The following is a 16,792-nucleotide window of genomic DNA, read 5'->3' as shown; positions in this document are numbered from 1 at the left end:
GTATGCGCACACGTGCACACACACACACTTTCAAGTGACGGACAGTCTAAATGATTTCCCTTAGTGTGCGCGCGCACACACACACACTCCCACACGCACACGCACACACGCACACACACACACACACACACACATACGCACGCGCGGACACACTTCCAAGTGGGGCGTGGTCAACCCCCACTTAAATACATAGTATGGCGGTGACGAACCCTCCTGCGGACACGTGAGTGCAGCACGAGAACCACAACACTAATCACATAGTTTTTTTGGCACAAAAGTCACTTAAAGCAATCTTACTGTACATTTTATTCGATATTTCGTACAAAAAAACATTTTACAAAACAAAGCTTCTAATTGAAAAACAACAACAAAAAAACTCAAAACCAATGTTCTTGAAGTAAGCTAGTTGGCTAACAATTAGCATGTTTAGCTCATGTCTTCCATTCGACCTTTTTTGTATTTTCTATAACACGCGCTAATTTGGGTGATAAGACAGCTGAAAGTCCTTCGTCTCAAGTGGGCGGGGCTCCGTTGACGTAACTCAGGTGGAAGTTGCGCTGCGACCGGCTGATGCCGCGGCGACACGACGGCTCGGTGGAGCGCCAGAGGACGCTGGCTAGCAGGGCGAGGAGGGCGACGAGCAGGAGGCGGGCGAGAACCGGGGTGGGTGGGTGGCCCCAAGGAGCCCCTCTGTTTCTGCTGCTGCTGCTGGGTGGAGATGTTAACGAAGTGAAAGTTTAATTTCATGCGACACCTGGACTTTATTACACTTAAGGCTTTTTTTTACCCCACTTTGCATCTGCACGCACACACACTTGTATTTCTTGCCTCGTTGAGACCTCCGAAAAATGCCTATACCTCTATAGGATCACCCTTTTTAGATGTTTAAAGATTTGTATTTACAACATTAATATCCATCCATCCATCTTCTTCCGCTTATGCGAGGTCGGGTCGCGGGGGCAGCAGCCCAGACTTCCCTCTCCCCAGCCACTTCGTCTAGCTCCTCTAGCTCCTCCCGGGGGATCCCGAGGCGTTCCCAGGCCAGCCGGGAGACATAGTCTTCCCAAAGTGTCCTGGGTCTTCCCCGTGGCCTCCTACTGGTTGGACGTGCCCTAAACACCTCCCCAGGGAGGCGTTCCGGTGGCATACTGACCAGATGCCCGAACCACCTCATCTGGCTCCTCTCTATGTGGAGGAGCAGCGGCTTTACTTTGAGTTCCTCCCGGATGACAGAGCTTCTCACTCTATCTCTAAGGGAGATCCCCGCCACCCGGCGGAGGGAAACTCATTTCGGCCGCTTGTATCCGTGATCTTATCCTCTCATCCATTTTGCTACCGCTTATTCCCTTTGGAGTCGAGGGGGGTTGCTGGTGCCTATCTCAGCTACAATCGGGCGGAAGGCGGGGTACACCCTGGACAAGTCGCTACCTCATCGCAGGGCCAGCATAGATAGACAGACAACATTCACAGTCACATTCACACACTGGGGCCAATTTAGTGTCGCCAATCAACCTATCCCCAGGTGCATGTTTTTGGAGGTGGGAGGAAGCCGGAGTACCCGGAGGGAACCCACGCAGTCACGGGGAGAACATGCAAACTCTACACAGAAAGATCCCAAGCCCGGGATTGAACCCAGGACTACTCAGGACCTTCGTATTGTGAGGCAGACGTACTAACCCCTTTCCACCGTGCTGCTAATTATCAATAATAATAAATCTAAATTTTTTCTTGTTCGTAATGTGCTGAAGGCTGATGACAAAAGGAGTAACGGACCACAGATGGCCCCTGTGCCGCACTTTGGGCAACCCAGCTATAGAAGTTAACTGTTAATGGCCACTAAAATCTTAGTACCGTATTTGTTCATCCATAGGATGAACAAATACACTATTTTGACGTTTGTACGTTTTACATGTAGGTGTGGGTTGTCTTACGTCAGCACCGGAAGTCATAAAACCAGATGTTCACATGGCGCATTTTTTCTGGGATTATTTACTGGGAAGTCCTTCTTTAGCTGCCGTCTTGTTTTACAACATTTTGCTGCCTTTGCACCTGTAAATGTTTACTTTTGTGTGCTTTTGTGTAAATCAACCAAAAATCCTTACTTTAGAGCAATGTTCACAGACACTAGTATTTGGCTCTCTATTAGATGCAATGGTTTTCCGTATGGGGACCATGATTTAGGTCATAACTTGTTCTCCGGTCCTCACATGGAAAGTACTTTTCCTTGTTGATGTCTCAAGAAGGGTTGAAATACAAGAACATACAGACACACACACACACACCATCAAAGACGTGTTTGTTTGGCGTCACAGTGTGCGTTCTGTTCTTCTGCGTGCTTCCGCAAGCATCCGGCAAATTAGTGACCGTCTGAACATTCTTATAAAGGCTCGTTTATATCTGCAAGCATTCTTCTCATCACTAGCTGGTGGAAACATAGCAGACGCCGCAGTACTGGCAGAAACCACTAGGGGTGGTACTGCGTGAAAGCCGATTAGAAATGATGGCTTTAAAAAAAATCTCACTTTTTGGGAGTATTCCCCCCACACCCCCATCATCCCGGTGTGAAATAAGAACATGTCTTTCTCTTTTTTGTGCGTCTTAAATAGTAAAAAACGGCTAGTAAGAGGCAGCTGACAACGGAGATTCACCATTTTGCCTATAAAGCGCTTTGAAAAAAACTGCTAACACTTGCTGTGTCCTGCATATTAACCATAATGGTATGAGTTAACGCGGAGGAATTACTTTTATGGCGTGGGACACGTTGCCTTTGACACACTGCTCCTCGCTAGCTGGAGCTGCTCAAAACATTGGTTGCAGCCCATAAAAACAAAAAAGGAGCTTGGGCTGCTTCTAAGTCAACACTAGCTTTATAAATCACGCGCCTCATCCGGTTGGTCCAAGATTGCTGCGCATGATACAACAAATGGGACGCAACATCGCTCGGAAGCATTTTTCATCAGAGGAGTGAGGTTCGTTCGAAATCGATGTGCTCGAGGAGAGCACAAGTGCTGAAAGATACAGCCATCTGGGCCCGTCGCCATCTTAGCAAACTTTATAAGTCACGGTTTTATGTTTTTATTTCGAACATTTAGCAATAACTTTGTTATTGGTAGCAAACAGAAAGTGCTCTCTTCACTGTTGTTGACAGAAGTAGAGGATTGTTGCTATGCCTTCTGGGAAGAAAATAAGTGAAAATGAGCAAAATACTGTAAATATTACATACTGTAAATTCCACTACTTTTTTCCTACACTTTGCACCCTGCGCCTTACATAACGGTGCGGCTCAGTTGTAGATTTTTCTTCACTAGTGTCTATCATGCAAATAGTTTTAAAAAATAACAAACACACTGAAAAAGGGGTGGTATTGTCTGTGCTATGGCGCCATCTTTTGGACGAGTTTGCTCACTGCAGTAGCTGCGGTGTCCTATTTAGTCGTTTCAACCGAAAGTGTCGTTCAGTCTTCCAGCTGTCCATAGCGTTTTTACTCGTATGGATTCTTAATTCGTAACTCCAAGCAACGTTTGCAAGTTTTACGAAATAACAAACTCTTCATACTTATTAAAGCGTGCCACGTGTGAAGTCCGTGGGAGTGTCTTCATACATATTTGTATGTGCAATTGTAATGTAATCAAGCTAGCATCATTAGCATCAGCTAATATGCTAACACGTTGAAGTGTCTGTGTTAGTATTATTAACTTACAAGAGCATTCTGTTCGTATTGATCTAGATTTTTAATTCACCAAAATGTCACAGTGGAGTTACCGAGTCTGTTTAGCTGATTGGAGAGTTAGCTTCCGCAGCTAGCGGGTCCATGACGACGACTTCTGTTTTGTCTGATCAGCCGTTTTACTACCGTGTTACAGACACCATTTGGAAACAAACAAGGTATATAAATAACAATTACAGAATATGTCTGTCTAAATAACTCATGTCACAACGTGATGGAGCTTATAGTCCGGTGTGGCTAACATATGGGAAAATATTGTTTTTTCCTAAAAAATGTTGTGGGTGTGGCTTATATACCACAGCGCTCTATAGTCCGGAAAGTTGAAGGTGCCTGTAACTTTATTCCAGCATGTTTTTTTTTTTAGGTGGAATAGACCGTACTCCAATTACCTGCATTGTATGCCACCACATAGTAGCAGTTTTTCATGATTTAGAAGGCACAGAAAAGGGAAACATAGGTGTTCTTGTCTCACACAGGGTTTGTGAATAATAGGCGAAATGTTTAAAAAAAAAAAAGTTCTCTTTTCTTTCAATAATATAATAGAAGTGTGTGTGTGTGTTACCTTTGTTTGGGAAGACGACACGCAGCTTCGTCAAAACGCAACACCTTTTCCTCCTCCTCTTCACTACTAGTCTGAAACAACAACACTTCCTGTTTGTTTTGACTGATGATATCATCACTAATGGACTCACCTGTGACTCCCTCGTCCAATCCGGCCAGGGGTTCGGGACACGGGAGTTGTTGTCGTGGCAACTTGGACTGTCGGCGATGCCAGGAAGCAGAGGGTCCAGTTTGTTGGCGGTACTGAACTGTGACAACATTCATCATCATCATCATCATCATCATCATGGGGCTAGAAGGCTCCGCCCACCAATCAAAGGTACGGGAACACAAAGTAACTTGGATCAGTACTCTGCCAGAAGAAAGCGAGTGGGAGGGGTGATGATGCAACCCACCTGTCCATCAGTCTGCGCAGCTTTGCAGCAGGAAAGAGGGGCAGGGCTCTGGCCTCCGAGCCACGCCCTCACGCGACCATCAAACCCGACGGACGCACCATTTTTCTCTTCCGGTGTGGAGGTCGCCAAGTAACTCAAGGGATGGCGAGCAGCGGCCTTCCCGCTGTGACGCAGCGGAGAGGCGTCCCAGTCCTGTGAGTCAAGACGAGACTCGTCTCTGAGCACCTCCCAGTCGGCATGCGTCCATGAGACTCACCGGCTCCGCCTCCTGGTTAACTGCGTCATTGCTGGAGTCGGAGCTGAGGGAGCCGATGTAGCTCCGCCTCGTCAAGCAGGAAGTGACTAACGACGTCATCTCCCCATCCTGGCACCTCCCACCTGTGCAGGAGCTGAAGTAGCAGGAGTCGCCGCTACAGGAGACGGACCGTCCAACATCCACCGAGGGGTCCCACTCCAGTCCCAGGTGCTCGTGGGAAGGCGGAGACGGACGGGGAGGACGGAGATCTGAGAGGGCAAGACGGCCGAGTGAGACGTTTGAGGTGGTCGACGGCGACAACAACCACTGAGTCACCTTTAGGACCGCCTGGCAGGTCCCCCTCCAACAGGGTTTCTGACGGACAACCGGAATCTGGAGGCGGAGTCAGCATGATATCATCCTCAAACACCTGGAGGAGGAAGACGAGCGTGATAAAGACGCACACACACACACACCAGCGAGTGGTCACTGAGTGCACACCAGTCTCATGCTGAGCAGCCGGGTGTGCGTGCGTCCGATGTCGTCGTACACGTGACTGCAGCTCTTCAGCAGATCCAGCAGATGGCTCTCCACACGCTGTGCATCACAGGGCTCGCTGAGTTGGATGAGCGCCTCGCCACGCTCCAGCAGGCTGTTGACCCGCCCGGAGTTCACGCACAGGCGCTGCTGTAAGGACTATGTAGACCAGACCAGGGGCATCAAACTGGCTTTCATTCAGGGCCACTTCTACATCTATTTTATATAATTATATAATATTATTATTATGATTTACTTCATTCTTTGTTTACACATCGGCCAGTGCATTTGATTATCAACTGTTTTTTTTACAGACACTACTCTTTTTCCATCCAACAATCGTCTTCCGCGTATCCACGGTGGGGTCACGGGAGCAGCAGCCTCAGCAGAGCAGCCCAGACTTGCCTCTCCACAGATACTCCGTCCAGCTCCTCCCGGGGGGATACCGAGGCGTTCCCAGGCCAGCTGGGAGACAGTCTTCCCACCGTGTCCTGGGTCTTCCCCGTGACCATAGGTAAGAATGGGAACATAGATCGACCAGTAAATTGAGAGCTTTGCCTTCCGGCTCAGCTCCTTCTTTACCACATCGGATCGATACGGCGTTCGCATCCGCCTTCCGATCTCACGATCCACTCTTCCTTCACTCGTGAGCAAGACTCGTAGGTACTTTAACTCCTTGAATTGGGGCAAAATCTCCTCCCCAACTTGGAGATGACACTCCACCCTTTTCTCTACTGTTTTTTTTCACATTTACAGTAAGCTGCCGTAAAAACTACTGTAAAAATCGGTCGCTCAGTCACCATTTTACTGTAAACTGTATTGTAATTTTTACACCGCACAATTTGAAGGATGACTCAATTTTAAAAACATCAACCAAAAATTAAATGAATACAATTTTGTAACGTGTTATAATACGTTTGTTGCATTATTAGATAATATTAACATTTTAAAGCTATGCAATTGTATGTATTTTTCTGTCGAAATGGAAAAAAATTAATACATTTAGTAGGAAAAGGTAAAGTACTTTGATGCATGTAATTTCCAGGCTACTGATGTGGCGCACCAGGAAAAAATGATTTGGCGGGCCAGATAAAACGACGTGGCTCTCCACATAAAATGACGTGGTGGGCCAGATAAAATAATTAGGCGCTCCACATAAAGTGACGTGGCGGGCCATATAAAACGATGCAGCGCACCAGATAAAACGATGTGGCGCTCCACATAAATTGATGTGGCAGGCCATATAAAACGATGTAGCGCACCAGATAATATGATGTGGCGCAAATAAAATGATGTGGTGGGCAATATAAAATGATGTGGCGGGCAATACAAAATTATGTGGCTCTCCACATAAAATGACGTGGCGGGCCAGATAAAACGATTAGGCGCTCCACATAAAATGACGTAGCGGGCCATATAAAACGATGCAGCGCACCAGATAAAACGTTGTGGCGCTCTACATAAAATGATGTGGCAGGCCATATAAAACGATGCAGCGCACCAGATAAACGATGTGGCGCTCCACATAAAATGATGTGGCAGGCCATATAAAACGATGTAGCGCACCAGATAATATGATGTGGCGCGCCAAATAAAATGATGTAAAATGTGAAACACCAGATAAAATGATGTGGCGGGCAATATAAAATTATGAGGCGCTCCATATAAAATTATGTGGCAGGCAATAAAAATTATGTGGCGGGCAATATAAAATTATGTGGCGCTCCATATAAAATGACATGGCGGGCAATATAAAATTATGTGGCAGGCAATATAAAACGATGTGGAGCAACGGATAAAACGATGTTGAGCGCCAGATAAAAAGGATGTGGCGGGCAATATAAAACTTTGTGGAGCACCAGATAAAACAATGTGGCGCATCCCTAGGCCTTGAGTTTGACACCTGTGACGTAACAATATGTTATGGTGAGCGCCAACACACACCTGTAGTTGTTTGAGTTTCTCACAGGTGTTCCCTGCCAGCTGTTGGACCTGGGTTAGATGGACTTCCAGCTCAGCCAACCAGAAAGCGAGCTCCTCCCGCTCCGTCTCAAACTCCTCCCACTGGCGCACAAACCTCTGGAAGAGTTTGTCGGTTTCGGTTTCGTTCTTCAGGTTCGGACTCGCGGTGCACAAGTTCTGACCTGCAGCCGTCCCGTGATGGACTCCAGCTGGACATTGACGTTGTCCCATCGCTGGCCACACTCCCTCGCCACCGCCAGCAGACGGGCCCGCATGGCGCCCTTAAACAGCAGAGTCAGCGTTCGATTCCTCTGGGTCATCCCGTCCAGCTGCACCAGCCGAGATCCCGCCTCGCAACGCAGCCTCTGTGATCACACACACACACACACACACACACACACACACACACACACACACACACACACACACACACACACACGGAAAGTTCTGCATGGTTCTAACAAGTGATAGTTGCTTTCCAGGCCCAGGATGTTAAGGGTGGAACATTTTTGCTGCTTGGTGTTGTTCTCCTCACCTTAAACCTCTTCAGCTCCTCCTCAGCGCTCGTGTACGTGACCCGGGTCCAGCTCTGAGATCCGACGGCCTGTTCGGCCAATCGCAGCCAAGCTTCCACGTGGGCGTGTTCCTTCATGAAAGCGTGCCACAGCAGCCAGCGGCTCTCCAGCCTGGAGGTGAGACGGCCATGTCAGGACCGGATGGTTTTCCGGTCCAGCTCTGAAAGCACTCACCGGTCACGCCCCCCTGACAGGTCGCCATCTTGATCCCGGCGGCCGTCACTCGTCGACGGATCTGACACAGACGCAGGCCGAGATTCCTCAGTGGTCACATGGTGGACGGCGTCGGAAGGGGGCGTGTCTGATCCAGACATCACCTTGTGTTCACCTTCTAGAGAACACAACGTTGTTAACAACCTGCAATACCGGACTACAGCCTGAGGGGCAGTGGTGAGTACCAAAAATCCAGACTACAAGCTGCTATTTTTCTCCTACGCTTTGAACCCTGCGGTGAATAAAACGGTATGGATTTTTCTTCGCTGACAGCCACAATGCAAATAGTTTTAAAAAAATAAAAATAAAAACAAGCATATACAAGCATGGTTGTGCTACGGCCCCATCTTTTGGATGATTTTTCTCGCAATGCTCCTCTGTTTAGAGCACGGGTGCCCAAATTTGGCCCGCCATTTTGTTGTTGTTTCGTTACAGACATATTCATACTGACCTCTTGCAAGATCACACAACCATTGATGGCATGTCCGCAGGGCTAACAAGTGACGTGTGAAACTACCTTATATATGGCGGTAAGGAGACTAATCTCACTTATGCTGCTCCTGTATGCTTAAAATGACTGTGTTTAGCCCACAACCCATTGGCAAATGTTCACTTAGGTCTTTGGAGGCAAAACGTTTGAGCACCCCGGGTTTAAAGTTTTGAGACAGAAGTATATTTGCTGTTCCATCTTCTAAGTCGTCCGTAGCGTTTCTACTCAAAAGGATTCCTCATCCCTCCAAGCAATGATAGTAAGTTTTACGATATAAAAAGTTAAAGCACCAATGATTGTCTCACACACACACACTAGGTGTGGCGAAATTATTCTCTGCATTTGACACGTCACCCTTGATCAACCCCTGGGAGGTGAAGGGAGCAGTGACTAAAACTATTCATACTGACTAAACTGTCCCATGTGTGATGTGTGTAGGAGTGTTTTTATGCATACTTGTACGTGCTATCGTAATGTAATCAAGCGAGCGTCGTTAGCATTAGCTAATATGATGACACGTTTACGAGTGTTTGTGTTATTAACTTACAAGAGCATTCTTTTTGTATTGTTTCAGTTTCACAAATTCTTCAGTAAAGTCACCAAAACGTCACCGTGGAGTTATTGAGTCTGTTTAGTTAATTGGAGAGTTTACCGTTGCTGTGTTACAAATTAATGTAAACAAAAATTGACAAAATCTGTGTAAATAATTTAATTTCACAATGTATATATCTGCGTCCGGTGAGACTAATATAAATTGTATTTTTATTTTTTTCCATCTAAAATTTAGTGGGTGTGTTTTATAAACCAGGACACTATGTAGTCCGGAACATACGGTACATTTACTTAAATAAATTTTAGGATACATTGTACTTGTCAGTGGCGACATATCCAGGGTGTACCCCGCCTTCCGCCCGATTGTAGCTGAGATAGGCACCAGCGACCCCCGCGTCCCCGAAGAGAATAAGCGGTAGAAAAATGGATGTACTTGTCAGTAGTTTCCCAGCAAGCACAAGGCAGGAAAACGACATTGAGAACTTGTTGAATTAGGTCGTGACGTTGAGCAACTCAAACATAATGTTGAAACAACGTCCTTTTTCCATCCATCCATTTTCTACCGCTTGTCCCTTTCCGGTGCTGGAGGCTATCTCAGCTGCAATCGGGTAGATGCTTTTTAACGACCTTTAATCAATGTTGGGTTCTGACCTTGATTTGACTATTAAATGTTGTTCATTTTCCCAACCAATATTCCACAACACAAATGCAACGTTGAAACAACATGCTTTTTGACAATGTTAAAACAATGTTGTGTTCCGACGTTGATTTGACTGTGGAGGGAGGTTGTGATTAGCACTGCAGGTAGGAAGATCAGCGACCCCGTCTGGGTGGTTGGAGACAGCGCACCCTCAGACGGGGGCGTGGCATGGGCAGGACGGCGAGACGCATTTGGCAGTTGATTAGATGTCGCAGGTGGTACGCGCTGATCTAATCAACTGTTGTCTTTAACAGTAAACGGCCAGCGGAGGAGAGGGCGGCTGCTGTTGGTGAGACTGAAAAAGTCAAGCAGAAAAGCGTGATCCTGGGCAAAATTGAAAAATTAAAACTACTGTCAAACCCGAACCACTGGCATCCAGCGTGCATCTGTGGGAACTGTGAGTAAGAAGCTTACAATTGGCGCCCAACAAAAACAAAAGCTGCGATGTCGTCACCAAGCCCCATAGAGGCGCTGGGACAGTTGGTGGCAGAAGTGTCTACCGCTAATCACCGGCAGATGGAGATGCAAAGCCAAATTGCGCAGCAGAGTCAGATTCTGCAGGCGCTGACGGAGAGGACCGGAGCGGGGACACACAACAGCGAGGCCGGCTTTCAAAGCAGTGGGGATGCACAGGATGGCGGAAACAGAAGATCCACACAGTTTCCTGGACATGTTCGAGGCCACAGCCAAGTTATGCGGATGGCCGGAAGAAGAGTGGGCGGTGCGGCTGCTGCCGCTGCTGGCGAGAGAGGCACAGCGAGCGGCGCTCAGCCTGCCACCAGCGTCCCGGGTGAGCTACAGGGACATGAGGAGGGCGGTGTTGGACCGGACAGGAGGAACCAAAGAAGACCATAGACGGAAGTTTCGAAGCATGAAACTAGGACAAGATGAGCGGCCTTTCATCCTGGGGCAACAATTAAGAGATGCGGCAATCAGATGGCTACAACCCGGAAGCACCGGAGAGGTGATCGAACAAATAGTATTGGAGCAATTCGTGGAGGCAATCCCGGCGCGGACATCGGCATGGGTCCGCTACCACCGGCCACAAGAGGTAGCAGCGGCGGTAGCCTTGGCGGAGGACCACCTGGCGGTACAGCGGGAGAAGGTTGCAGGAGGAGCGGAGCGGCCAGTACCGGCGCCGCGCAGAATGCGGCCACCACCAGAGGGAGCCCGGCCGTGGCACAGGCCACGAAACATAAATTTGCTTTCTCCTCTGCAGGGACAGACCGCTGCAGACACCGCGTCTTCCCCCGCAAACAGCGGCTCAAATGCCGGGGCAGGTGTGTTGGAGGTGCGGACGACTGGGTCACCTGCAACGGGAGTGTCCAGCGATGGAAGTGGGGCAGGTGATCCGGGTGGACGACCCTCCGGCATCCTCCCCTGGTCCGGGAGAGACATACTATGTACCGGTAAGGATACAAGGGAGTATACACCGGGCGATGGTGGATTCGGGCTGTGAACAATCCATGATTCACCAAAACCTGGTTCGACCCGGGGTATTGAGTAAGGCTACACGGGTGCGGGTTAAATGTGTGCATGGGGATATTCACACGTATCCCGTTGGGCAGGTGGAAATTTTTTTCAGGGGTGAAAAACAATGTTAAGGTGGCTGTAAGTTCGCGCCTTGCGCACCCCTTAATCTTGGGAACAAATTGGTCGGGATTTAAGGGGTTAATGAAGCAATGTGTAGGGTTGCGTTCACGGACGGTAGGGAAAGGGGATACCCGCGCTGTTCTCATCGGCGACGCGAGTTTATCCGACGCTGCCGAGGGGGAGGGGGAAGGGGGGCCGGCGGGGACTTCCCAGGAGGTTTCCCCGGTGCCCCGATGGTGCCCCACGGATGATTTTCCACAAGTGATTGCAATTGATGGGCAGCGGGTTCGCCCGGGAATAACGCGGGACTTCCCTCATTTTGTATTGATTAGGGACAGACTATACAGAGTGAGCCGTGACACTCAGACAGGGGAGGAAATTACCCAATTGTTGGTACCAAAAAGCCGTCGGGAAATGATTTTCCAGGCAGCTCATTTTAACCCAATGGCCGGACACATGGGCTATGATAAAACACTTAATCGGATAATGGCCCGGTTCTATTGGCCAGGCATTCGGGCAGACGTGCGCCGGTGGTGCGCGGCACGCCCGGAATGACAATTAGTCAACCCAGCAGCCACCCCTAGAGCACCTTTGAGGCCATTACCACTCATAGAGGTCCCGTTTGAGCGAATTGGCATGGACCTCGTCGGGCCATTTCACCCGAGCACCCAGGGATATCACTTTGCACTAGTCCTGGTGGATTATGCAACGCGCTATCCCGAAGCAGTGCCACTGCGCTCCATCTCTGCAAAGAGTTTAGCACAGGCACTATTTCAAATTATCTCCCGAGCTGGAATCCCGAAAGAGATTCTAACTGACCAAGGCACGTCCTTTATGTCACGCACATTAAAGGAGCTGTATGCTTTATTGGGGATCAAGTCTATTCGGACTAGCGTTTACCACCCGCAGACAGATGGGTTGGTGGAGCGGATGAATAGAACTTTGAAATCCATGATCCGGAAGTTCGTACACGAGGACAAACCAAATTGGTATAAATGGTTGGATCCCCTGTTATTTGCAGTGCGGGAGGTTCCCCAGGCCTCAACAGGATTTTCTCCATTTGAGTTATTGTTCGGCAGGAAGCCGAGGGGGTTACTAGACCTGGTTAAAGAAAGCTGGGAGGAAGGTCCAAGCCCCAGTAAAAATAAAATTCAGTATGTCATGGACTTGAGAGCAAAACTCCACACATTAGGGCACTTGTCACGTGAGAATTTGCTCCAAGCTCAAGAACGTCAACAGCGCCTGTATAACAGGGGAGCGCAACTTAGACAATTTTCACCAGGAGAGAAAGTACTTGTGTTACTCCCAACATCCAGCTCCAAATTACTCGCCAAGTGGCAAGGACCCTTCGTGGTCACACGACGAGTAGGTGAGTTGGATTATGAGGTCAGGCGGTCTGACCGGGGCGGGGCAACACAAATATACCAACTCAACCTACTAAAAGGTTGGAGGGAAGCAGAGCCCGTCTCCATGGTGACGGCGATAGCGGAGAGCGAGGAGCTGGGGCCGGAGGTTCCCCCCCCCCCCCCCGGCCCTCCCCTCTCCGCTGTGATAATCATCTTACGCTGTCACAGAAAGCAGACGTGGCCAAATTGCAGCAACATTTTGCTGACCTTTTTGCTCCCCTGCCAGGCCGCACGACTCTCACCCAGCATCACATAGAGACCAGCCCGGGCGTGACGGTGAGGTCCCGGCCCTATAGGCTGCCCGAACACAAACGCAAAGTAGTTCGGGAAGAATTAAAAGCCATGTTGGAATTGGGAGTGATAGAAGAGTCTCACAGTGCATGGTGTAGCCCCATAGTTCTGGTAGGGAAGAAAGATGGGTCTGTACGGTTCTGTGGAGACTACCGCAAGGTGAATGATGTGTCACGTTTTGACGCCTATCCAATGCCCCGGGTCGACGAGCTCCTGGACCGGTTGGGCACTGCTCGTTTTTTTACGACACTGGATTTGACTTAAGGGCTACTGGCAGATTCCCTTGTCTCCAGAGTCCAAGGAAAAAACGGCATTCTCCACTCCGAAAGGGTTATACCAATTCGTGACCCTTCCGTTCGGCTTGTTCGGTGCGCCCGCCACATTTCAGAGACTCATGGACCGGGTGCTGCGACCGCACGCTGCATATGCTGCCGCCTATCTGGATGATGTCATCATCCAGGGGAACAGCTGGGCGGAGCATATGCAGAGAGTGGGAGCGGTACTCGAGTCCCTGAGGCGGGCGGGGCTCACCGCCAACCCGGCGAAGTGCGCGGTTGGCCGGAGGGAGGTACAGTATCTGGGGTACCACTTGGGGGAAGGCCAGGTGCGGCCTCAGGTAGATAAAACCGCAGCAGTTGCGGCCTGCCCGACCCCGAAGACGAAAAAGGAGGTGAGGCAGTTTTTGGGGCTGGTGGGCTACTACCGGAGGTTTGTCTCCGGGTTTGCAGACCTGACCAGTCCACTAACTGACCTCACCCGGAAAGGTGCCCCAGATCTGGTCCAGCGGACGGAGCGGTGCCAGCAGGCATTCGAGAAGGTAAGGAAAGCACTTTGCGAGGAGCCGGTACTGTACATGCCTGATTTTTCCATCCCCTTTTGTTTGCAGGCAGATGCGTCGGGCAGAGGACTGGGAGCCGTTTTATCCCAGCAGCGGGGGGGCACCGACCATCCGGTCCTGTACATCAGCAGGAAACTTTCTGAAAGGGAAACCAGATACAGCACGGTGGAGAGGGAGTGCCTCGCCATCCGGTGGGCTGTCGGTGCCCTCCGGTACTATTCAGCCTCTGCTCGGACCACAAGTCCCTCCAGTGGCTCCGCCGCATGAAAGATGCCAACGTGCGGATCACCCGGTGGTATCTCGCTTTACAACCCTACAATTTCAGAGTGGTCCATAGGCCGGGAGCGCAGATGGTCGTGGCAGACTTCCTCTCCCGCGCTCAGGCGGGGGGGGGGCGAGTAAGTGCGGCCGGGGCCCGGCCTAAGTCTGGCGGTGGAGGTATGTGGAGGGAGGTTGTGATTAGCACACTGCAGGTAGGAAGATCAGCGACCCCGTCTGGGTGGCTGGAGACAGCGCACCCTCAGACGGGGGGGTGGCATGGGCAGGACGGCGAGACGCAGCTGGCAGTTGATTAGATGTCGCAGGTGGTACGCGCTGATCTAATTAACTCTTGTCTTTAACAGTAAACGGCCAGCGGAGGAGAGGGCGGCTGCTGTTGGTGAGACTGAAAAAGTCAAGCAGAAAAGCGTGATCTTGAGCAAAATTGAAAAATTAAAACTACTGTCAAACCCGAACCACTGGCGTCCAGCGTGCATCTGTGGGAACTGTGAGTAAGAAGCTTACATTGACCATTGAAATTTGGTCATTTCCCAACCAATATTCTACAACACAAATACAATATTGAAACAATATACTTTTTGACGACGTTTATTCAATGTTGGGTTCTGACGTTGATTTGACCATTGAAATTTGGTCATTTTCCCAACCAATATTCCACAACACAAATACAATGTTGAAACATCATGCTTTTTGATGACATTTAATCAATGTTGGGTTCTGACGTTGATTTGACCATTGAAATTTGGTCATTTTCCCAACCAATAATCCACAACACAAATACAACGTTGAGAAAACATGCTTTGATGACGTTTAATCAATGTTGGCTTGTAACTTTGATTTGACCATTGAAATTTGGTGATTTCCCAACCAACAACGTGGATCCAACGTTAGACATGAACATTGTCACAATTTAAAACTATTTTGCAATGTGGTTTCAAAGTGCGTTTTAAAGGACATGTACTGTATGTATCATCAATATTGTATCCATCTCTTGTGCCAGCTGGGTTTAATGCAACATACTTTTTTAAAGGACATGTATGTATAATCAATATTGTATCCATGTATAATCAATATTGTATCCATGTCTTGTGCCTGCTGGGTTTAATGCAACATACTTTTTTAAAGGACATGTATGTATAATCAATATTGTACAGATGTATAATCAATATTGTATCCATGTCTTGTGCCTGCTGGGTTTAATGCAACAATTATTGTAAAGAAACACTTTTACTTTGTTACATTGAGTCTCATTCCGATTGCTACATTTATTTATATCTAAGTTGAGTTACTAATACCGTATTTATTCCCGGGACCGGGTACTGATATTCAACAGTAACAATTTTTGTTACTTTTATGTGTGTTGATAAATTAAATACATTTTTTCATGGCAACATTTAAAAATTAGCCGATTATGTCCAGTTGTTTTCCATCCATCCATTTTGTACCGATTGACCCTTTTGGGGTAACAGGGGGTGCTGGAGCCTCTGTCTTTTTAAAATTACAACATTGCTAAGTCTCATTTGCAAGAATGGCATTAACTTGCAATCACATTTGCAAGTCGTTAAATGGCAGTAGTGTGTTATCTATGGTGTGTTGGCTGGTCAATTAAATCCTTGTTTGAATCTCGTCTTTTGTTGCGCCCTAAGAAGTATTAATAATGTTTATTACGCACCAGCTGTGTGATTGTAACTTCCATACTGGTTGTAGTTTGACAACAAATTTGGAGGTGATGAAATCGCCATGTAAAGTCGCTAATGCTAATCAGTAGCACGTCAATAGCGAGGCCAATGTATATTAGCATCAAGCTACTACATTTTTTGGAAAAGTGTTTCCTTACTTTACCTAAATTGGAGCGAGTTATATTTTATATTTAGTGGTAGTTTCCTCAAAGCACCCCTTTAAGTCCACTCCTTTTTAGAATTTAGGATTTATTTGTAACATAATTTATACAACTAAAAGTGTTGCTTCAGCTTGTTTCGTTCCGATTCTGTCAGTCCTTTGTTCAACTTCTTTCGTTGTTCTAGTGGTGTACCTCAAGGTTCCACTTTAGGTCCTCTCTTTTTCATCTTTTGGGCTGTTCAGCTGTTTGCCCGTGTAGTTCCGTTAAAAAAAACTTGAGACTAACATTTTTACAGCAGTGCTGTCGTGTAGATGATCTTTGATTAGCTTTTTTGTAGAGGGTCGTAAAAAAAACAGCAAAACGTTTCTTTAAGTCTGACAAAATAAATAGACCATATTTTGATGTCTCCTGTAGGGGATATCGGTTCTCCTGTAATAAACAACATATAAGACTATCAGTAAATGGAACTGTCTGGCCCCTTGGTCCTTAGCTTTCTGGAAATGTGGCCCCCAAAACAATTTAGTTTCATATCCCTGCTGTGAAGTGTGCAATTAGGTTCTCTCTCTCGCACACGCACACATTCGTAGTGCAAGTACCA

At 48.1% G+C, this 16,792-nt stretch overlaps 1 protein-coding gene across 5 annotated transcripts in view; it reads right to left on the bottom strand.

Moving 5' to 3' along the window:
- Nucleotides 1-288: 288 nt before the first annotated feature.
- The window catches only part of si:ch211-137a8.2 (uncharacterized protein LOC777613 homolog), a 30,604-nt gene continuing 14,100 nt past the window's right edge, over nucleotides 289-16,792 (bottom strand). The window contains exons 2-12 of one of the 5 annotated variants that reach the window (XM_061877763.1): nucleotides 8,167-8,323; nucleotides 7,953-8,103; nucleotides 7,600-7,782; nucleotides 7,400-7,534; nucleotides 5,420-5,614; nucleotides 5,255-5,348; nucleotides 4,940-5,187; nucleotides 4,684-4,875; nucleotides 4,420-4,536; nucleotides 4,290-4,378; nucleotides 289-708 (exon numbers count right to left, since the gene is read on the bottom strand). In XM_061877763.1, coding sequence (XP_061733747.1) covers nucleotides 513-708; nucleotides 4,290-4,378; nucleotides 4,420-4,536; nucleotides 4,684-4,875; nucleotides 4,940-5,187; nucleotides 5,255-5,348; nucleotides 5,420-5,614; nucleotides 7,400-7,534; nucleotides 7,600-7,782; nucleotides 7,953-8,103; nucleotides 8,167-8,306 — 1,740 coding nt within the window. In that variant the 5' untranslated portion in view covers nucleotides 8,307-8,323 and the 3' untranslated portion in view covers nucleotides 289-512. The remainder of the gene's footprint in view (nucleotides 709-4,289; nucleotides 4,379-4,419; nucleotides 4,537-4,683; nucleotides 4,876-4,939; nucleotides 5,188-5,254; nucleotides 5,349-5,419; nucleotides 5,615-7,399; nucleotides 7,535-7,599; nucleotides 7,783-7,952; nucleotides 8,104-8,166; nucleotides 8,324-16,792) is intronic. The other 4 variants (XM_061877765.1, XM_061877766.1, XM_061877767.1 and 1 more) reach the window with 4 other exon arrangements.

The sequence above is a fragment of the Nerophis ophidion genome, linkage group LG18 (assembly GCF_033978795.1).
Source record: "Nerophis ophidion isolate RoL-2023_Sa linkage group LG18, RoL_Noph_v1.0, whole genome shotgun sequence".
NCBI lineage: Eukaryota > Metazoa > Chordata > Actinopteri > Syngnathiformes > Syngnathidae > Nerophis > Nerophis ophidion.
Note: the sequence above shows the minus strand (reverse complement) of the source record. Positions and strands in the feature narration are given on the sequence as shown.